General features: G+C 36.6%; 1 protein-coding gene across 1 annotated transcript in view; it reads right to left on the minus strand.

The window, feature by feature from the left end:
* The window catches only part of crn (pre-mRNA splicing factor crn), a 44841-nt gene that overhangs the window by 12036 nt on the left and 8844 nt on the right, over positions 1-23961 (minus strand). Inside the window, exons 2-6 of the mRNA XM_076198084.1 lie at positions 22516-22766; positions 19053-19260; positions 16194-16775; positions 8444-8656; positions 1784-2053 (exon numbers count right to left, since the gene is read on the minus strand). Of these exons, the coding sequence (XP_076054199.1) occupies positions 1784-2053; positions 8444-8656; positions 16194-16775; positions 19053-19260; positions 22516-22766 (1524 nt within the window). The remainder of the gene's footprint in view (positions 1-1783; positions 2054-8443; positions 8657-16193; positions 16776-19052; positions 19261-22515; positions 22767-23961) is intronic.

Here is a 23961-nt window from a genome sequence, read left to right on the forward strand (position 1 = left end):
ATACTGGCACTCCTCCAGTCCTCTGATACTCCACCCTCTCTAAACATAAAATAACCTCACCAACCAGTCCACCATCACTGTACCTCCTTTTTTCAGACATTCTGCATGACATCCATCGAGACCAGGTGCCTTACCTGCTTTCATCATCTTAACAACTGCCTTCACTTCATCCTTCCTTATTTCTCCTCCATTTTCCTCACTCATCACTCTCATTTTCTTAGCATTTCCCACTGCAACTACCTTTCCCTCCCTATCCTCTTTCACATTTAGCAACTCCCTAAAATACTCTGCCCATCTTCCTCTTACTGCCTTCTCTTCCATTATCATCTCTCCATCTTCACCTTTTACCTTTTTTCTCTACTTGATTCACCTCCTCTTCCTCTCTTAATTTCTTTTCAAAACATCTTTTTATTACTTTCAAAAATTTCTGTCATACTCTTACCCCATTTCACATCTGCTCTCCTGCAATCTGTGAAAGCTCGATTCTGCTCTGGTCCATAGGGGCACCCCATATAGACCCTAAAGCATCAACTGCATGCTACTTTACCACAATAACATGCAGCCAATACCCCAGGATTAGTATTGGCTCCAATAATGTTTGCTATCTGAATGACATGAAGGTAATGTTACATGAGTTTCTTTGCAGATGATGCAAAATTGTTAAAGAAAGTGCGTACTGAAACGGACTGTGACTCACTGTAGAGATCTGAACAAGGTCTGGGAATGGAGTCAAAAGTGGGAAGTGGACTTCAACATTAAGAAATGTAGTATAATGGAATTTGGAAAAAGTAAAAAAAGGATATCAGTACATTATAAATTTGGTGAAAAGGAAGTAACAAAAGTGGGATCTGAAAAAGATCTGGGGGTGATCATCACAAAAGATATGTCCCCTGGCAAACATATGAACAAAATTGTTAGCAAAACCTATAACTTGCTAGGATCAATAAGTGGCTTTTACTTGAATGAAGAAATGGTAAAGAAAATACTAGTCACACTGATTGGCCTAAACTGGAGTACGCAACAACACTATGGTCACCCAGTACTAAAAAGAAGATAAGGAATATTGAGTGAATCCAGAGAGCAACTTTGAAGATGGCCTCAACACTATCAAAAATGTCATATAAAGATTGTCAAAACTAGAATTACTGACTCTGGAACAAAGAAGAGAAAGAGGTGACTTGTTGACCATCTACAGAATTATGAGAGGTGTGAAAGTCCTTGATAAAGAAGACTTACTAAATTGGGATAAGACAAACACAAGAGGGCATGGAAACTCAAAAAAGGACAGTTATAGAAGAGACCTGAAAAAGAACAGCTTTCCCCAGAGAGTGGTGGATGTATGGAACATACTAGACGAAACAATAGTGTGTGCAAAAACAATACAAGAATTTAAGAGCAAATTAGATATGGCAAGATACAGAGATGGGACACCACAAGTGTAGCTCCCCTTCCCATAAGATACAACTAGCTAGGTGAATACTACAATACCCCATACTAACAATCCTTAGACAACAACACAATCTATCTTCCCTGAGTGATTCATGAACCCACCTAGATGCTGTTATCATTTACCTGAAGGCCACAGGTGTACTACATGAGAGACTAGGGGCAATAAATTGATTAAGTTGACATGTGCTTTGACTTGGCCACTACCCCTCATAAGGGGTTAAGGCCCCCCCCCTTTTTTTTTTTTTTCTGAACTGCAAAATGGTCAAGGGCTGCAAATTCTTGCAGTTATAAGGAGTACATAAACTTTTATTATTTTTAACTTATCAAACATTACCTCAAAATCAATGTATGACTTCCACATATATTCTGGCATGTCTAGTCTAGGTTGTGCAATGGCCAGTTCATATATTCCTCTTGCACGTTCAACATCATTCAACATTGCTTCTAATGTTGCAAACTGAATCCATGTCTTGCAGCTCTCAGGGTCAAATTCAATCCATTTCTCATACAGCTTTCGACAACGATCGAACTCCCTTAGTTTAATTTCCAGGTCGATGTAACCACGGAAAAGCTTGTGTTTTGGGCACATCCCAATGGCCATACCCTAGAAAAAATAACTCCATTTAATACACAACTGAGATAATAACAGTAATTTATTTGTGCCTTTATTCCCATGATACCTTTTACAGATTTTGTTCCGAGTAATGCCAATTAATTTTATTCAGCTGAAGGGTGGAGTTTGGACAAAATGAGGTCTCAATCTAGCAAAATTAATTTTTTTCTAAATCTAGTCCTTAGCTGAATAAAATCATTTAGCATTACTAAGAACAATATCTAGAAAGGGTCAAAAGGAGCCGACACTTTCACCATCAGAATTTGAGGTGCAAAACCACAGGAAATCTGGACTAAAGCTTTAAAAAGTTGTTGAGTGTATTACTGCAGTTCCCTTTATATATAAATATATACATGTATGTAACACACGCATACATATGGAAATATAGGATCAAGGAAACACCTATGTTTATATTTACAGAGAAGTTATGGCTTTCAAGTGACCGCTATGGTGATAAAGTGTATTAATGTACAGAATGGAGGAACTAAAAGGAGAAAGAAAGAATAATGAATCAACAAAAAGAGGACTAGACATGAGTAGAGTAGAATTGCCACCTGGAGTGATACCAAAGAGGAATTGTTTAAATGACACCCCAAAATCAACTCAAAGGTGGGAATATAATGTTTTTCAGGTTTCCAATGATATAGAGCAATATTAGGTAAAGAGTTTGATGCAGAGGGAATCTAGATATAGCAGTATACTAAGAAAATGAGACATTAACGTGATGAAGGAATTAATAGATTTAAGAATAGATTATAGAGCAATGCACAGAAAAATTACCAATCTACGAAAAGCTAACACAGAAATGAACAGAGAGCTTAATGAACTAAAAAGTGAACTAAGCATGTTCAGAAGTGATAAAGAAAGAAAAATGAAGACAAACAAAAATGAGGAACTGAAAAAAAAGTCAAAAAACAAATACAAGTGACCAAAAAAATGGGAAAATCAATTAAGGAGACTGATCTCCAAGAAATAAAAAATCAGTGGAAACAAGAACAAGAAAATCAGAAAATAACAGTAAGAAAATGAGACATTAATGTGATGAAGGAATTAATAGATTTAAGAATAGATTATAGAGCAATGCACATAAAAATTACCAATCTACGAAAAGCTAACACAGAAATGAACAGAGCTTAATGAACTAAAAAGTGAACTAAGCATGTTCAGAAGTGATAAAGAAAGAAAAATGAAGACAAACAAAAATGAGGAACTGAAAAAAAAGTAAAAAAACAAATACAAGTGACCAAAAAAATGGGAAAATCAATTAAGGGGGTACGCGACACCTGGAGGTCATTTTCTAAAATATTTAGAGTAAAGAGCTGAAACTTCTCAGGTAAATAGGTATCCATATTGCCTACATTTTAGGTGAAGCAGAATGATGTATGTACACATGTACACATGTACACATGTACGTATACCAGTAGCGACATTTAAAAGTGCACAGCACCATAATACGTGGACCAATTTGTTTTATATTTTGGCTATGATTAGTCAGTAGGCACACCTAGGGCTGGTCATTGAGTAATTGAACAATTTCCTTTATACTTTTGTATACAGGCATTTCAATTTTAATGTCTGGCAAAAATCGTGAAAAATACAATTTTTTTGCTCGTTTCCATTATTACTCCGAACTCTTTCATTCTATTCAAAATATTCGAACGATCGGCCCTAGCAGTTACTAAAAGTAATATTCCCTGTAAGTTTCATCTAAATCTAATGTATATTAGATTTTTTATGATTAAAAAAAAGTAGAAAAATATCGAACGGAGATATGGCAACTTGAAATATGAATATATCTGTAACTTGCTTATAGTTTCACCAATTTGACTGATTTTTTCATGGCTTAATTCTTATTATATAATAAGTAAGTACAGTAAAAATTATCAACATATTTTAATTATAAGTACTTTAAATACTGAAAAACTAAAGTATAAGTATGTCACAGTAGTGACGACGCACAGACGACAACATCATATAATTTGCTTTTTTGCACCTTTGGCAGTTTCTTCATATGAAACCTCTCTGCTGGGGGTCTTCAGGGTATCTAAATCATTGGAAAGAGGTTTATTTTCCAGTAGTGGGCGCCTTCTCTTTCCTCATCAGATTCCCCTCGCCAATCTATGTTGGTAGGGCACCCCCTCCAGCATCATATGATGTCCCTTCTTCTTTCTTCTTCCTGTATAGCCTTGATCTTTTTCCTCTTGCTTTCTTCTTTGGATTTAATCTTCCTCTTTGAATTGTTTAGTCTAATGTTGTCCTTTACCTCTGTCACCGTCACAGAGGTGCAGGTGAGGGCGGTGGTGGAGTGAGAGGTGGTGAGATCTTTAGTTGTCTTTAACTGCTTGCCATCTTTAACTGCTGTTTTTTGTCATTGTGATGTTCTTTTGTTCTTTTTGCTACCCATGATGACTGTACTAAAGAGTAATATGTACTAGCTAAAGTAATAGATTGCAACGAGAGCTCATGAGACATGCGTAGTTCCCTTTTCAGAGCTAGCCGGTAACTAACGCTTAGTTTCGCACAAAGTTGGCGAAATATTCTCCCTCCACCTTCCTCCCTTCCCCTCCACAATCGTATTGGCCGTTGATACACTGGGCGAGTGTAAATTCAATCAAATTTCAACGTTATTCGCTGCGCCTGAAGGTCCTAAGTGGCACGCCTCCTTCTAGTGTGGGTTGCGCCTTTAAATCTGTCCCTTTAATCCTCACCCAGGACCTTTAAATTGCGCGCGGCTGAAAAATTATTTGTCGGGATTTGTTTCTAAGTGGTATACGAACATTTTGAACACAGTTTTGAAAAATGCCATATCTTGACCAAATTCACCCCCCCAGGTGTCGCGTACCCCCTTAAGGAGACAGATCTCCTAGAAATAAAAAATCAGTGGAAACAAGAACAAGAAAATCAGAAAATAACATTTAAAGAAATAGTACAACAGCAGGTAGAGGAAAATGCTAAAGAAATGGTAATTAAAGTAATTAAAGAAAAGGAAAATTGGGTAAGAGACACAGTAGATAAAAAAAGTGCATTGTAGTTTATGGTATTAAAGAAAAACATAATGTATACAAATATCAAAGAGAAAAAGAGAAAGAAATTGCAAAGGAAATTCTGAAAGTGGTTCAGGAAGAAGGTCAAGAGTTCGACGAAGACATTGATGAGATGCATAGGATGGGACAATAATCTAGAGAAAAACACTATAGGCCACTAAAAATCAAACTAAGGACTCAAATGATAACTGAGGTACTATCAAAAGCAGCAAAGCTAGCAAATAGTGAAAATTATAAAAATGTATAAATAAAAAAGGAAATGAGTGATGAGGAAATAGAAAAAGAAAAGGCACTTAGAAAAAAAAAAAAAAAAAAAAAAAAAAAAAAAAAAAGAGAGAGTATTGAACCTGAGGCTGAGAAAATTGTATTAAAAATAAATAAATAAATAAAAATAACATATACAAACATAGAATGATTTCTGGATTAAATGTATTGAATGAGTATCTGTTAATAGAGAAACCTGACATAATGGGAATTGTGGAGACAAAATTAAAAGGTCCACTATCAAATACTGTGGGACAAGGTCTATATAACCAATGGACAAAAAATAGAATGGAGAAACAGGATGGAGGAATAATGTTTTTGACTAAAAAAAAGTTTAAATGTGACAAAGATAACTGAAGGAGAAATAATGTAGAATTGATTATAACTAATGTTGAAAACATAAATATGAAAAGTAGAAAATTTATAGTAGTATACATGCCCCCAAAAACACAGGCTTGTACTAATAGTGATCATTCCAAATTACTGGAAGACACAGCGAATACATTAATTGAATTAATGAAAGGAGGAAACATAGTACATTATGGGTGACTTTAACTCAAAGGAAATATGTTGGTAAGAAATGACGGTAAAAGGTGTAGAGGAACTTTGGGGAAATATTCTACTGGATATGACCATTGAATACACATTTACTCAATGGGTGAAGGAAAACACCAGATATAGAAACAATGAAGAGCCATCAAGACTAAATATTCACATCAGAGCCTGAAATAGTGGACAAAATGGAATACAAGATACGTTGGGAAGAGTGACCACATACTATTAGAGTTCGAACTAAAAGAACAAGTTGATGTGAGAAGAAATGAGAAACAGAAAAGGAGGACTAATGTACAACAAAACAGACTTTGAAAAACTTAGAACATTTTTTCAAAATGCAAACTGGGAAAAAAAATTAAATGAAGAAACAAAGATGGAAGAGAAGTGGAACATATTAAAAGAAAAATACAAGGAGTGAACAGATATGTACCAAAGAAGAAACAAAAAAGGGTATACATAGAAAGTTGGTATAACATAAAGTGTAGTGAAGCTAAAGATAGAAGAAACAAAGCCTGGAAAAGATGGAAAAAAAAAAGCAAACATACATTAAACTAAGAAATGAATATGTAAAAATACAGGGAAGAAAAAAGAAACTATGAAAAAGACATAATAGAAAAATGCAAGGACCAACCTCCAACTATTCTACAGACAAACTAAAAGACAAACCTGAAATAGTGAAACTGCGCAAAGGAAATAAAGAATATTTAGATGTAGAAATGGCTGAAATTATGATCATTTTAAATCTGTATTCAGAATTGAAATATCACAAAATTGGGAGGAAGGACAGAGAGAAATATCCCCCTCAATGAAAGAAATAACGGTGACAAAGAAATAAGGGAACAAATAAAATACCTTAACGTCAGAAAGTCACACGGGCTAGATGGAATTGCAAATTGGATATTGAAAGAATGTATACATGAACTAATGCACAAAATACACAAGGTTTCTCACTCAAAGAAGGAAAAGTTCCACAAGATTGGAAAAATGCAAATATTGTACCAATATACAAAGCAGGGGACAAAGAAAATCCAACCAAATTTAGACCAGTCTCCCTTACAAGTACTAAAGCAGAAATATGCAAAAAAGTTATCAAAAGTAAATGGATTAAACACTTGGAGAACAAAATACTAAATCCAAAACAATTTGGATTTAGACGTGGAAGATCATGTGCCACAAACTTAATATGCTTTTACTTGAGGCTAATAGAAATAATTCAAGAAAGGGATGGATGGGCAGATTGTGCCTTCTTAGATTTACAAAAGGCATTTGACAAAGTACCACACAAAAAACTACTAAGAAAAATTGAAACAATAGTTGGAATACAAGGAAAGTTATTGAAAAGGATGAAAGATTTCTTGAACAGGAAAAAAATGAGGGTGGTACTTAGAGACAAGAACTCAAATTGGGAAGAAGTGATAAGTGGAGTCCCACAAGGCTCTGTATTGGCTCCGACAATGTTTGCCATATATATAAATGACATGGATAAATGTGTGGAATGTTACATGAACTTCTTTGCAGATGATATGAAACTACTAATGAGAGTAAGTACAGAGAAAGATTGCAAATCATTACAAGAAGATCTGGACAAAATTTGGAAATGGAGTCAGAAGAGTGAAGTGAATTTCAACATCAAGAAATGTAGTATAATGGAATTTGGAAAAAGCAAAAACAGAATATTGGGACAATACAAAATTGGTACAAAGGAAATTAAAAAAGTCAACTCGGAAAGGGACCTAGGAGTAACTATCACCAATGACATGGCACCAGACAAACATATCAACAAATTAGTCAGAGAAACTTTCAATTTATTAAGATCAATGAAAGTGGCCTTTGATTACATGGATGAAGAAATGGTAAAGAAAATATTAGTTACATTGATAAGACTAAATTGGAGTACGCTGCAACACTATGGACACCTAGTACTAAAAAGAACATAAAGAAATTAGAAAGAATTCAAAGTGCAATAACAAAGATGGCACCAACACTTTCCAAATTGACATACGAACAAAGGTTGGACAAACTCGAATTACCAACCCTGGAGCAAAGAAGAGAAAGAGGAGACCTGCTAACCATCTACAGAATTATGAAAGGGATGGAAGTCCTTGATAAAGATGACTTACCAAAATGGGATAGAAGAAAAACAAGAAAACACAAAAAGAAACTTAAAAATTATAGTTACAGAGGAGATCTGAAAAAGAATAGCTTCCAACACAAAATGACAGATACCTGGAACAAACTGAATGAGGAAACAGTGAGTGCAAAAACTACACAAGAATTTTAAATCAAACTGGATGCTGAAAGATACAAAAGTGGGTCACTATGAGCATATCTCTCTCCCCATAAAATACAACTAGGTAAATACACACACACACATACATATATGATAAATACAAAATGAAAAAAGGGCAGGATTAGGGAGTAACCAATGCATGCATTATTAGCATATCCAATTTAATTTCTTATATATAGCCAATCCATACTACTCATAAAGCAAATTTGTATATAATATTTTACATACCAACATTTTCCTTGCTGTGCTCAAATCCTTTTGTCGAACTTCAAACTTGGAGTAGAGAAGCCAGATTTCAGCAAATGTGAAGGCTTTGTGCGGAATCAGCTGAAGACACATTTTATACACCGCTCTTGCCCTCTCTATGTCCTTGGCTGTCAACTCCTCATAAACTGCATAATATATCCATAAATATATGTACCGTCTCCAGTGTCTCTTTTCCTGTTTATTCATTGAATACAGAAAGCAGTTGTAATATATCCATATAAAAGATAAGAATTTAGTACTGTTAAACATAATATGGGTCTACATAAATTAATCTTGAGTGTGCCTTTGCTTCAGAACATCATGAGTTAACTAATTCAAAACTGAATATTAAATTCTGAATATGTCTGAGCCTGTTTGTAACTTATATTTTACTTTGAGGTTGATGATGATTCCATTCATGCATCATACATCTGGCAAGACTGAATATGCTGCTTATGTATTCAGTATTTGGTTACTCTGGTAGAAAGCTATTACTACAATAATTTACTTTCTACACTTTTTGTTGTGTTTTTCTCATTTATTGACTTCTGAATTATACTACACAAGTTGTGAAGGAAACTGTAGTAATGTGAGTGATGTTGCCTATCAGGGAATGATCTTAATATCAATCAATTGGGGGCATACACCTGGGAGCACACTGCTTCATTCAAATGCTGACGCCAGTTCCCATGGTCTCTCAGAGCAAGCTCCCATAGAGACACCTTTCCCACTCCATGCAACACTTGACAGGTTTGATCAACTTGCCCAAGCATGAATTCTGTGAGTGTCCTTTTCACCTCCTTCATTGAGGGTTGTCTCTTGTGGAGGCAACCCTGTGAGTAGGATCAACATAAGGGAAATGTGCTGCTTGTTCATATAGCTGGAGTTGATATACACAAATTATGCTGGTAATTGGACTTGACTGAGTCTCACAGAACAGTCTCTGGTTTGACATGAAGTCATTCCAGCGATACACCATGATTCTACAAAGGCACTTACCCTCTTAAATAGGAGTTAAATTCTCACTCACAGCATTACATTACTCACATTATAAGATATAAAGTCACTGTTGTATTACTCATTCTCTTTCAGTCTGAGTAATAATAAACACAGAAAACATGATTGAACCAGTTCACAGAATTTGGGGGTCACTCAGCTACAACTTCAACATACATACATATACCAAAGGCCTTTTCCCCCTTACACAGAGGGTAGCCAAAAAAGAAAAAGGCATAGAAAACACTCCCACCCATTCCATTTCCTATATATTCCACTCCTCTCCACCCTCCTCCCTCCCTCTTATCTTGGCACCTCCTGGATGATGGGTCATCCCTGCATCCTGTCCACTCCCTGGGTCAGAAGCAGTGTCGCAAGACACAGCACATCCACAGTAAGGCCGCTACATAAATTCGGCGACCCCCCCTCTCTGTCCCCCCATGCAGAAAAGGAGAAGACGGGGAGAAATCCCTTCGGGCTGTGTCAACTTCAACATACCGTGTAAATATAATCAAGATGCCAATACCAGCATCCTCGTATACCCACTCACAGCTCATGATGCCTAAGTAGGCATCATCGTATCGAAGAAGTTAATACCAAAGATATCAAGATGCCTCTTCAAGTCAGCATTCAATGTCTATATCTCATAGCCATACAGCAAGACAGGGAGCACAAGCGACTTGAAGGTTTGAATCTTAATCCTCCTGCATAAATACAGTCGAACCTTGAAAGCCCGGACCCTCGTATGACCAGTCGAAATGAACAAAGGGCGGACTTTTCAAGCAAAGTTCCCTATTTGTCCGGTAGGTGGCAGCGACGGCCATACACATGTACTCAAACCCGACCCAGTCAAGCCGCCACCAGGGCTGCCATTTCGTAGAATTTTGTACCAAAACGTAGTAAAATAGTGGCATGTGGCAACTGCACAAGGACATGAGGAATTTTTTTCTACATATCAGCGGGCTGTTAAAAACATTCAAAAACTCAAACTTTTGTTTAAAAATCATAGAACTAATTATCAAATAATAAATGGTACATCAAAATATGACTTTTATTGGTAATTGTGTTACTTATAAAATATTATACCCCAAAAGATACATTTTTACAGTGTAGAAAAAATTCTACGCTAAAGTTTCAGCTTTCTTTTAGCACCAGGGCTGCCGTTTCATAGAATTTTGTACCAAAACATAGTAAAATAGCGGCATGTGGCAACTGTACAAAGACATGAGGAATTTTTTTCTACATATCAGCGGGCTGTGAAAAACATTCAAAAACTCAAACTTTTGTTTAAAAATCATAGAACAAGTTATCAAATAATAAATGGTACACCAAAATATGACTTTTATTGGTAATTGTGTTACTTATAAAATATTATACCACAAAAGATACGTTTTTACGGTGCAGAAAAAATTCTACGCTAAAGTTTCAGCTTTCTTTTAGCGATAATAATATAAAACAATTTTTTTTTATATCTTACTGAATATGTTAGGGCATGGGGGCCTTATATACATTCAAGAATAAAAAACTAGAACCAACATTTTGTCAAAGTTTGACAAGTATATTTTGCTATGAAAGTCTGCACACGCCCGAGAAAAATGTATACCCCGGTATGGCAACACTACCATTCTACACGGCTGTGGATGTGCTGTGTCTTGCGACACTGCTTCTCACCCAGGGCAGTGGACAAGGTGCAGGGATGACCCGTCATCCAGGAGGTGCTAAGATGAGAGGGAGGGTGATGGGGTGTGGAGTGTATTCAGGGATGGAATGGGTGGGAATGATTTTATGCCTTTTCCTTTTTGGCTACCTCCCTTGTAAGGGGAAAAAAGCCTTGGTATATGTATGTACATACATACATATATATATATATATATATATAAACACACACATACATATATATATATATATATATATATATATATATATATATATAAACACACACATACATATATATATATATATATATATATATACCGTATATTTCCGTGTATAAGACGAGGTACAAAATTAGAGCAAATTTTTATGAATATATCTCATATTGGTAGTATAAGATGACTGCTAAATTACAAAAGCATCAATGTATCAAACCTACAGTACAAAAAGAATTGTTTTGATTACGTTTATCAGCTGTTTTTTCCGCTTTATCTCTTTTCTTTCTCATTACTTAAATGTATCCTTATACCAGATAAATTACTTACTGTATCCTTATAAATTCAAAATAAATGAAATAAAGATACCGTTAGGTATCAATGGAACGAGTGGATGACGAATGGGGAGAAGTCATTTACAAAAGGTGGAGGTATGCGTAGTGCATCACTTGATGTTCTCTGCGAGTTTGTTATTAAAGCTTGGGAAAGTGTTAAGGTCGAAAGTATCGTAAAATCTTTGAAAAAATGTGGAATCTCTAATGCCATGGATGGCACTGAAGATGATTTATTGTATGAAAGTGATGACGAAGCCGAAGTCGACTCACCGAAACCGGACTGGGATCCCTACGATGGCATATTTGAGGAATCTTGTGATATGTTCGAACAACTTTTCGAAACAGAGTGATGATTGTGACGAGTTTGAAGGGTTTTATATAAATAAATAAATAAAGTTTTATAATGTCTTAAGTTTTAAATGTAATGTAATGTAGTTTTATTGAAAATAAAGGTTTTAGAAATATGTTTGATGTGTAATATTGATGATGATTAGAAAATAAGTTTTATAATTTTATAATCTTTAAATTTTGTGTTTTAAATGCAACTACTGTAATATATTTTTTTATTGATAAACGTTTTATGTACTGCAATCCAAAATTGTTATTTTCAGTCTTAAAAATTACTGAAAAGTTAGCGAAAGAAAAAGTTTGCTATGAACGCAACCAGTGCTCGATGTTTACATTTTTTTCAGCTGTGTTAAATGTGTTTACATAGGGTAGTTAAAAGTACCGTAATTTCATTAATATAGAATTATTCCTCGAATTTATTAACAATTGCCATTTCCTATAAAGATATGCCAATAATATATAAGGTAAATATGGTTTAATTACCTTTATTACCAGTTCTTATCATAATGTGAATCATTTCCTGTGTATCGGTGGTTTTCGGCAGGCTAGCCTACCAAGTCATCTCACGTAGAATTCAAGGTCTGATTTTTATAATGGTAGTATAAGACGACCCCCAATTTTAAGGGGTGAATTTTTGGATTTTGGGGTCGTCTTATGCATGGAAATATACGGTATATATATATATATATATATATACAGATACTTCTCTACTTACGTTCATTTGTTTTACGTTTTTTCGATTTTACGTTTGAACTAAAAGAAAATTGTAAAAAAAAAAAAAAAAAAAAAATTGAGTGAATTCTTTAGTTTAGCGCGCTCTCCGTAGTTCAAACGATACTTACTCATGACGCTGCGTCCATTGTTTACATGGCACAAACAACAGACTGAACGTACCTTGCCTCCTCCTCCTCCTCCACCATCTCAATTTATGTTGCTTGAATTTAATTTATTTGAAATTAATGTTATTATTTTACAATGTTATGTTTATAATTAATGATTTAGGGGTGTTTTATAAGATACGGTAATAGAATTTATGGATGTATAGTACAGTAACAACTTACGTTCATTTTCACGTTACGTTCGGCCGTTCAGAACCTAACTAAAACGTAAGTTGAGGAGCGTCTGCACATATATATATATATATATATATACATACATATATATACAGACGCTCCTCTACTTACGTTCATTTGTTTTACGTTTTTTCGATTTTACGTTTGAACTGACTGTAAAAAAAAAAAAAAAAAAAAAAAATGTGAATTTTTTAGTTTAGCGCGCTCTCTGTAGTTCAAATGATACTTAGACATGACGCTGCGTCCATTGTTTACATTGCACAAACGACAGACTGAAAGTGCCTTGCCTCCTCCTCCTCCTCCACCATCTCAATTTATGTTGCTTGAATTTAATTTATTTGAAATTAATGTTATTATTTTACAATGTTATGTGTATAATTAATGATTTAGGGGTGTTTTGTAAGATACGGTAATAGAATTTACGGATGTATAGTACAGTAACAACTTACGTTCATTTTCAACTTACGTTCAGCCGTTTGGAACGTAACTAAAACGTAAGTTGAGGAGCGTCTGTATATATACACTCATACCTCAATTTAACGGACCTCGCTTTAATGGATTTCGGATGCAACGGACAAAGTCTGTAGCTTCCGGATCGTCCGGAGCGACCGGACGCAGTCCGATGTTTCCGCAGTTGACCACCAGATGACCTATGGTCGCTTTGTTTACAACTGTGCCGGAACACGTGGAGCTGTTTGGTCCGTGTTTTTCGACCTTTTTGGCCCTGTTTTGTGTGTTGTTTGTGAAATAATTCAACAGTTTTTTTAACCATGGCACCTGCACATCCTGTAGAAAAGAGGAAAAGAGTCAATTTAATAGTATCACAGAAGCTTGTGTTGATTAAAAAGTTGGAAAGTGGAGTGTCGGTGAAGCAGGTGTGTGATGAATATCCACTTCACTCTGGGCCAAAATCTCGCGGGCAGCATTAGCTGCCAGACGTACGATGTTGCGTAATAATACTCGCATCATAAAAAATAGTCACCGCTTATATCGATCGTTCTCTCTTTCACCCGTGAATTTTGATAACCATAGAAAATGTGATGAAGACAGTTTAGAGAGTATGTCATTACACAGGGGCAACTACAATAAATATAATCAAGACATATGGCAGCCTTGCGTATCCACTTGCTCCTCATGCCGCCTACGTAGGCGGCACCGTCTGGAAGAGGATATGGAGTAAACAAACTGTCTGATATTCATAAACAAAAGGAACAACTTACCCAATATTCGCTGAAGTATTCGGTTGATGAAAATTTTGGACTTGGTACTCTTGGGGTGAAAATTTTGGGCGAGATCCCAGGTATTTACACTAACAGATTGGATAGTGGGCTTAAGTAAAAGTACCGTACTGTATTCATTCCTTATTTTTTCGTAACGTAATCGTTGAAATACAGTAGTATCGGAAACTTCGGACAATCGGGTATATCGGACCGGTGTTCCCCCCTTTTAGTTCATTAAATCGAGGCATGAGTGTATATATATATATATATATATATTGCAAAAATAATCACAATAACGCGTGACGAAAAGATATTGCAGAAACCACAGGGAAATTAAAGTCGGAATACTGAACGTTTTCGTCTATTACGACATCCTCAGAGTACAAGAAAGAAAAAATAGAACACAATATTTATACAGAAGTAAGAAAACTGGGAGAGGTTATAGCCACATAAAACTTCGGACATTATACTGTACATACATACACATTCAATTACGCATGGAAATGTTAATGGTAATAATAAGATAAAAATACACATTCATACATGAAAATAAGAATGGTAATAGAGAAAAAAAAAAAAAAAAAAAAAAAAAAAAAAAAAAAAAAAAAAAAAAAAAAAAAAAAAAAAAAAAAAAAAAAAAAAAAAAGAACAAAACCATGGACCTTTCGGCCACATGGTTTTGCTCTTTTGATTTTTGTTTTTTATTTTTGTTTTGTGTTACTATTACCATTCTTATTTCCATGTGTATATGAATGTGTATTCTTATTTTATTATTACCATTAACATTTCCATGTGTAATTGAATGTGTATGTATGTATAATGTCTGAAGTTTTATGTGGCTATAACCTCTCCCAGTTTTCTTACTTCTGTATAAATATTGTGTTCTATTTATTCTTTCTTGTACTCTGAGGATGTCGTAATAGACGAAAACGTTCAGTATTCCGACTTTAATTTCCCTGTGGTTTCTGCAATATTATATATATATATATATATATATATATATATATATATATATATACATACATATATATATATACAGACGCTCCTCAACTTACATTTTAGTTACGTTCCGAACGGCCGAACGTAAGTTGTCACTGTACTATACATCCATAAATTCTATTACCGTATCTTATAAAACGCCTCTAAATCATTAATTATACACATAACATTGTAAAATAATAACATTAATTTCAAATAAATTAAATTCAAGCAACATAAATTGAGATGGTGGAGGAGGAGGGGGAGGATGAGGATGAGGCAAGGCATGTTCAGTTTGTCGTTTGTGCAATGTAAACAATGGACGCAGCGTCGTGCGCAAGTATTGTTTGAACTACGGAGAGCGAGCTAAACTAAAAAATTCACTCAATTTTTTTTTTTACAGTCAGTTCAAACATAAAACGAATGAACGTAAGTAGAGGAGCGCCTGTATACATACATATATATATATATATATATATATATATATATATATATATATACCAATGGCTTTTTCCCCCTTACAAGGGAGGTAGTCAAAGTCAAAGGCATAAATCCACTCCCAACCATTTCATCCCCACACACTCCACTCTCTTTCACCACCCCTCCCTCCCTCTTTTCTTGAATCATCATGGATGACAGGTCATCCCTGCACCTTGCCTGCTGCCCTGGGTCAGAGGCAATGTAGCATGACACAGCACATTCACAGTAAGTCTGCTTCATTTAAATGGCAACCCCACTCTCTGTCCCCTCTAAAATTACATTCATAGTTGTTTTCCTTCCCCTTGTTTAGTGAAATGATACATGTATCTCTCTAACCTATCTCAAGACATTTCTGTCCCTTAGACAGTGTTAACAAAAAGTAATAAATACTGAATGTAAAGCAATATTAATTCTAAAAAAAATACTGAATTTACCTTAACTGGTGGCACATTGGCAATTGCTCTTTCATATGTTTCTCTGATGAGATCCAGATTTCCATCTGCCTCTAGCATGCGAACATAATCAAACCATATGTCATAATCCAATGGATTCTGTTTTAGTGCCTCTTCATACTGGAATTTTCTTTTGCTTGTTATGACATCATCAATGGAGGTCTTGTCACCATATTTTTTCTCATGGCGTGTATACTCATTGTAAAGCGTGAGACATTTTTCTTTTGGCATGTGATCAAGAGCATATTTGTAGATCACCCTTGCTCTTTCATGTTCCTTTTGTCTTTCCTCAAATTTTGAAAATCCAACAAAAAGACTCTCTTCCATGTGTTCATCCCCAAAAAATTCAATTGCTCGTTCGTACACACGTCTTCCACTGTTGATATAACCATGATTTTCCTCAAAACGAGCATATTTGATCCAGTTCTTACAATCTGGATGAATGTACACAAATCTCTCATAAATTTGGCGTGCACGATCAAGTTCCTTGTAACGTAACTCAAACTTGATATATGTCAACCATGCTTGCTCATCTGGTTCCCAGTCCATCCAGCGTTCAAATACCTGTGAAACAGTAACTTGTAAGTTCACTATTACCTCAGTTACAAAAGCTGTAGTGAAAACCTAGTTAAGATCTTATTTCATGGTGATAAACAAAATCTAGTTTATAATATACAGTAAACAATATGAAACAACTTACCTGACTTCTTTAAAATATGTTCTAACCTTAATTAGTATATGACAAAATTTATAAAAGCAATATAATCTACATGCAAGATGATTAAAACCTGAGCTAATTTTTGTCTAATAGTGCAAATATATTTCACCACCCTATACATTTTCAATGTGTGTGTGTATATATATATATATATATATATATATAAAGTATCCACAAAAAGTATAGAGCATTCCCCATTGAAATCAAGGCTACAAAGGGCTCTGGACTTTTTGCGTTTCCCGCTGCTGTCAGGCATCTTGTCATTATCATTTTACAGCTAGCAACTCAGCCAGCTCTCTGGCAGCTTAGCCAGCTTGTGTTTCCCCGCCTCAGTGCTCTTCGAGCTCTTGTAGAGAGGGGTTGTGTTATTTTTTGCTCCAGCCTCCTACCCCCTATTTTCATTGTTTCACTTTGTGGTGCTGCAATTTTAGGAGACATTCATCCTGAAGGCACCTACTAACCTTAGTGGTGAGGAAAAGGCTCGTATTTTGGCCTGGAAGACTACAAATGTGTCGACGAAAGAGATTTCGAGACGTACAGGGTGAGGTGAGAGCACCATTTGATGTCTGGTCGCTACAGCTTGTGGCCTCCCACCCAACGTCGTACCACCTCGAAAACCTGTCCCTGGAAGGCCTACCAAGACCTCTAAATCTACTGACAACCTTCTATGAGAATGATTCATGTCATAGGAGATTGTCAGTAGACTTAGAGGTCTTTCTAGGCCTTCCAGGGACAGGTTTTTGATGTGGTATGACGTTGGGTGGGAGGCCACGAGCTGTAGTAACCAGATGTCAAATGGTGCTCTCACCTCACCCTGTATGTCTCGAAACTTCTTTCGTCAACCCATTTTCAGTCTTCCAGGCCAAAATATGAGTCTTTTCCTCACCACTAAGGTTAGTAGGAGCCATCAGGATGAATGTCTCCTAAAACTGTATTGTCACAATGTGAAATAACAAAAATAAGGGGTAGGAGGCTGGAGCAAAAAATAACACAACCCCTCGCCACAAGAGTTCGAAGAGCACCGAGGCAGGAAAATGCAAGTTGGATGAGCTGCCAGAGAGCTGGCTGAGTTGCTTGATGTAAAATAATAATGACAAGATGCCTGACAGCGGAGGGAAAAGCAAAAAGTTCAGAGCACTTTTTAGCCTTGATTTCAATGAGGAGCGCTCTATACTTTTTGTGGATATTATATATATATATATAAACACATATATAAGTATATACATATATATACACACACACATACACACCAATGGTTTTTCCTCCCTTATAAGGGAGGTAGCCAAAGTCAAAGTCATAAATCCACTCCCACCCATCTCATCCACACATACTCCACTCCCTTTCACCACCCCTCTGTCCCTCTTTTCTTGGCTCCTCCAGGATGATAGGAGTTTCAATGTAAATGCCCTTTAATCTAACAAAATATCTAAGTGGTATAAGTTTATATATAAATCAAATTCTATCATCCATTCTTTCTATAGCTGTCAATCAATCTCTTGCCCCTGGTCTCTCTTGTAGATGACCTGCTGCTGCCAGAAGGCTGTCAACAGCCTCTGAGTGGGAAAATAAACCATTGTCTGGAGATAGGCAATATGGGACACTGCAGTACAAGCTGTTTTGTGTCTTTTGTGTAGTGGTTGCATCTGGGGTAGTTTGAATCTGTGGCCAGCTCTGTTCTGTGCTGGTATTGTCTCAGTGATAAATGTTAACCTGAGTGCAGGCATGCTAATGTGGTTCTTGTCTAGCGTGGAAGGGTTTTCTCTGTGGGACTTGTATCTGGGGTTGTTGTTGGAGTATTGAAGTAGGTGGTCTTTCTTGAAGGGCTTGTTTAGTTATCTGGGTGTGAATGTATTTCTGTGTGATTTGGGTGGTAGGTTATGGTAGATGTTTGAGCAGTATGCTGCTGGTGTAGTATTTTTTGTTGCATTCTGTTGGTGGTGCTTGTGTTCCTGTCATTTTCATGTGATTCTACTGGGAGGATTTTGGTTTTTGTAGGCAGTGTCCTATAGGCGTGGTCTTGGTGCATCCTGTAATTATTCTTAGTGCTCCAGATTCTGCAGCTGTGAAAACATCAAATACAACCTCTGAGAATGTACTACTTGTTAACCAATTCTGAGAAGTACCTGTCTTGATCCAGCAACATTTTTCAGCATCTCTTCCATGTAAGTGTATTTGTACCAGAACTGATTGGCTCTTGGTAGGATGGTAACAGCACGGTCCCAAACATTTCTTGCATGGTTCACTTGCCGAGCCCTCATTTCCATTTCTGCATACTTTAGCCATAATGTAATGTTTCGATGGTCTACATCTAGTGCACGTTCGTACACAGATCTGTAAATATGAGACATTTTGTTGTCAGTGTCAGAAAGCCCAAGAAAAAAAGGATGTTAAAAAGTACATTTTCCTAAATGCAACAAACATATACCTAACCATTTCATAAGCAGAAACAAGCACACACAGTCACAAACTGGTGTAAACCTGCACTGAGATAATAACACCTTGAGTGTTTGGAGGGTTCAAAGCAACCAATGGTGGTTGTTGTTGTTGTCATTCCCTTGACTGTTGATTGCTGTTGCTCTGCAACCAATGATTATGTTCTGAACTAATGAAATATGTGATACAACATGGGTGATTTTCCAGTAAAACTTATTTAAGTCTACATAATAACAGCTGTTGCCTTGAGTTTCACTGCCTGAAAACCCACAGCCCTACATTAAAATAATCAGCAATGGTCTTACTTTCATCACCTCTATGGAGGAGGAGGAGAAAAAGAAAAGAAAAAAGGACTGCACTGTCTTGGTGTGGGTCTGTTTCTGTCACCTGCTGACAAAAGGAAGAAGAGGAGAGGAACAGTTACTGGTTGTCACCTCTCCTTGCATGAAAATGTGGGGGGTGAAAATACCCTGCACCCTGTCCAGGGGGGAAGTGTCAGGCCCTGCAGATGTACGGGTGTTAGTGGATTTTGAAGATGAGCAGTGGAAAGATGATTCTTGCATGTGCATCTTGCAATACCATTTGCAAATAACCAATATTGCTCCCTAGGTCTAAGTAAATGTATGGTGATGAATCATTTCCTACCATAGTGGTAGGTTATTGTTGGTATTTCAAGACTTTAACCACATGATCACATTATTCCTTGATAATAAATGCTGCCTTGAGTTTCATTACCAGAAGTCCTGCCTCATCCACACAGTGGCTGGAAACAATTCTTGGGCTCTCCTACAGATCTTCCTAGGAAGAAAAACTGCACTATCATTTGTGTTGTATTAATGTAGGATTGTTCTTATATCATTAGTTTATTGTAGTAGGAAGAAAGCAGTCATCGGTTGATAGGTCTCATATGATAAAGTGGAGATAATAGTCAAACTAAATTGAAATACTGGCTCTGATCTGGAGATTGAATACCAGCCCTTTGGGACTGCACATCCTGATGTAGGAGAGGGTGTTGATGGGTTTTGTAAGCAGATGGCAGGAAATGATTCTCTCTGATGTCTGTCTATAGTCCTTGCACTCTAAGTTGACTACCAATTATTGGATCATCACTGCCACCTGTCACCCAATGAGACCTCAGTGTGACAACATGGGCAAAAAGTGCTGCCACATGTCATAGAATTTATTCAAATCATTGTTATAATCCTTAAAAAGTGATACTTATTGCACTACATAGCTTCCTTTACTTCATGCAGAAAAAAGCACATGATATGAAAGAGAGAGAGAGAGAGAGAGAGAGAGAGAGAGAGATAGAGAGAGAGGGGGCAGGTGCTGAGGTTGATTTGGCAAAATGGCTCACAATGTATGCAACACCCTGAACAGACTCCTTAGAGTGTAAGGATTACAGCAGGACCACCACATGGAGGTACTTATATCTGGTAACCCATTATTGCTTTGTATGATAAATATACAACTTCACTGCTCACCCAGCAATGCTCCTATTCAGTGCATCCTCAATCAATCATTTGTTTCCTTGAGTTTCACTATTACTAGGGACTTTTAACAGGAAATTCCATGAGATGGTCTTGGGAGTTGGATTTTGGAAAGAAACATATCACTCCTGCTCATCTTCAAATCCCCTCAATACATTCACCTCTACCACTGGGTTCTGCCACGAGAGGCTGGCACTCATTTCTAGGCCAGGTCCAAAGTATCTATTGACTTCAACTATATTTCTTCCACTTTTTCATATAAAGACAGTTGGCAACTGGTGAATTCTGCCATTCTTTTCCTCCTACCACCCAATAAGCCAATAGCATTGAAATAAATCCACACTAGTAAAGACAACATTCCAGTATTTCTTCCTGGAAAGCTCTATAAGAAAGTCTCAGGGCCACTGCTGAGTACTGTTGGGCTGAAGGTTTTCAGTCCAGGAAAGTCAGTCACAATTATAGGAAAAATATTCTAAAGTTGAGAGAGAGAGAGAGAGAGAGAGAGAGAGAGAGAGAGAGAGAGAGAGAGATGAGAGAGAGAGATGAGAGAGAGAGAGGGAAGAGAGAGAGAGGAGAGAGAGAGAGGAGAGAGAGGAGAGAAAGAGAAAGGAAGGAGAGAGAGAGAGAGAGAGAGAGAGAGAGAGAGAGAGAGAGAGAGAGAGAGAGAGAGAGAGAGAGAGGGAGAGAGAGGAGGAGAGACAGGAAAGAGAGGAGAGACAGGAGAGACAGGAAAGAGAGGAGAGAGAGGAGAGAGAAAAGAGGAGAGAGGAGAGAGAGGAGAGAGAAAAGAGGAGAGAGGGGAGAGAGGGGAGAGTGTGTGAGAGACAGAGAGAGGACAGAAAGAGGGTAGAGAAAGGTAAAAAAAGAGAGAGGTCAAAGAGAGAGAGAGGGACAACAGAAGAGAGAAGAGAGAGGAGAGAGAGAGAGAGAGATGGGGACTTAAGTCACAATTATAAGGAACACCTTTTACAGTACTATAAAAAAGAATGTAAGGTTCACCATAACTCCAGTCAACAGAGAGAGAAAAGTGATGAGAGAGGAGAGAGGAAAGAGAAAGGGAGGAGAGAGGAGAGAGAGAGAGGGAGAGTAGAGAAAGAGAGAGAAAGGTGGGAGAGGAGAGAAAGGGGGGAGAAAGGAGGGAGAGAGGGGAAGGTGGAGTGAGAGGGGAGAGAGAGAATGGAAGAGAGGGACGAGAGGAGAGGGAGGAGAGGGAGGAGAGAGAGAGAGAGAGAGAGAGAGAGAGAGAGAGAGAGAGAGAGAAAGAGAGGAGAGAGAGGGAGAGGAGAGAGAGAGAGACAGAAAGAGGACAAAGAGAGAGATGAGGGAGGAGAGGGAGAGAGAAGAGAAAGGGATAGAAAATAGAAAGAGAGGGAAGAGAAGAGAAGAGAGGTGTGAGAGAGAAGGTGAGTGGAGGAGGGGAGGACTTAAGTCACAATTATAAGGAGCACCTTTTACAGTACTATGAAAAAGAACATATGGTCCACCATAATTCCTGTCAACAGAGAGAGAAAAGTGAAGAACATGTAAACTACTAAACATGTAACAAATAAAAAACACTAGTTAAATGATAGACCTGTATAAGTGTTAGTCAAGACCTATACGATACATGGGGTAAATAAGTATACTTATATACAAAGAAAAACTGTCATCACTTTCTACTTGCCTGGCTCTCCGTATCTCTTTTTGCTCCTCTTCCCATTTTGCATACTTTAGCCAGTTTGAGATATTCCCCCTGTTTTTGCGGATGTTGTCTTCAAATGCTTTCCTTTTCTTTAAGCGATATTCCTGAAGCTCTTCTGGATCTGAGATTTTCTGCTTTGGTGGTGGGGGTACAATCTCAAGTTCTCTTTCTTTAGCCTCTCGTAGCAGCTGTTCAGCTGTAATCTGAACCTCAGCAGGCGATTTGTCTTTCACCTATTGATAGAAAGTAAAATTGCAAAGTCTATAAAAAGTTCTAATTAGTTTAACATGAAATTTTTAGGTTGCTATTGAAATACTTTGGCTACCTCCCTTATATGGGGAAAGAAGCCCTTGGTATAGAGATACTGAAATTCTGTGGATTAACATTTATGTCATAATTGAATTAATTAATAAATTCTCTATAAATATGATTTTAATGAAATTCAACATCTGGGAAAAATTCAACAATGTTAACTGCATGTTACTGAACAATACATAACAGTTAAAGATTACTAAGACCCCTGTCTAAACCCTGTACAAATAATTATAATCCATTAAAAGTGCACTGCTATAAAATGGTGCCTGCTCCTGTGATAACACAGCATGATTAAATAGTGCAGATCAACTGATAGTGCATAGGATAAATGTGCTATGATGATGGTGCAGGTCAACATTCAAAAATCTGGCACCCTTCGGAACTAAGGGGTGCTATATTTTTTATGTTATATATGCTGTATATATTAAACAGAAAATGACTATCTGTACAGTCCTTTTTAAAGAAAGAAAATTTAATACTTAAATGAAAATAAAATGAAATTCTAATGTTCACCAACTAAATAAAACTTCAACAGAATTTTAGTTCAACTGATTAAAATAGTTCTACAGAATTTTAATTCACCTAAATAAAGGAGTTCCTCAGAATTTTAATTAAATAAAAAGAGCCTCGGTATTCTATTTCAACTAAATAAAACAGTACCTCCGAATTTTAATTCAACTAAGTAAAATGGTTCCTCAGAATGTTAATTATTACCCTGTACTGTAACCTCAAAAAGAAGCTAAATTGTAGGTGGGCTGAATCCATAAGGGGGCTATACAAGAGCAAATAAATGGTAAAATGAGAGGGAATGAGCAGAAATGCCTGTTAACAGGTGCATCAAAGACACAACAGCTGGTTCTGGAGTACTGTGCCATCAAAACAAAACAGCACCTCCAAAAAACAGTGGTGCACTAACATGATGAACTTGAAAATGGGTTCCGAAATCCATGCTGGAAATATGAAGGAACTTGATTATCGATGGCTGCATTTCTAAAGGTCAACCTGTACTGCCACTATGTAAATAATAGCCATATTTGATCACTATTGATGCTAATACAGTATATAAATTTCTGAAGAGTATTTGCCATAGAAAAAAAAATATATATATATATA

The sequence above is a fragment of the Oratosquilla oratoria genome, chromosome 14, assembly GCF_046742065.1.
Source record: "Oratosquilla oratoria isolate Oo_2021 chromosome 14, ASM4674206v1, whole genome shotgun sequence".
NCBI lineage: Eukaryota > Metazoa > Arthropoda > Malacostraca > Stomatopoda > Squillidae > Oratosquilla > Oratosquilla oratoria.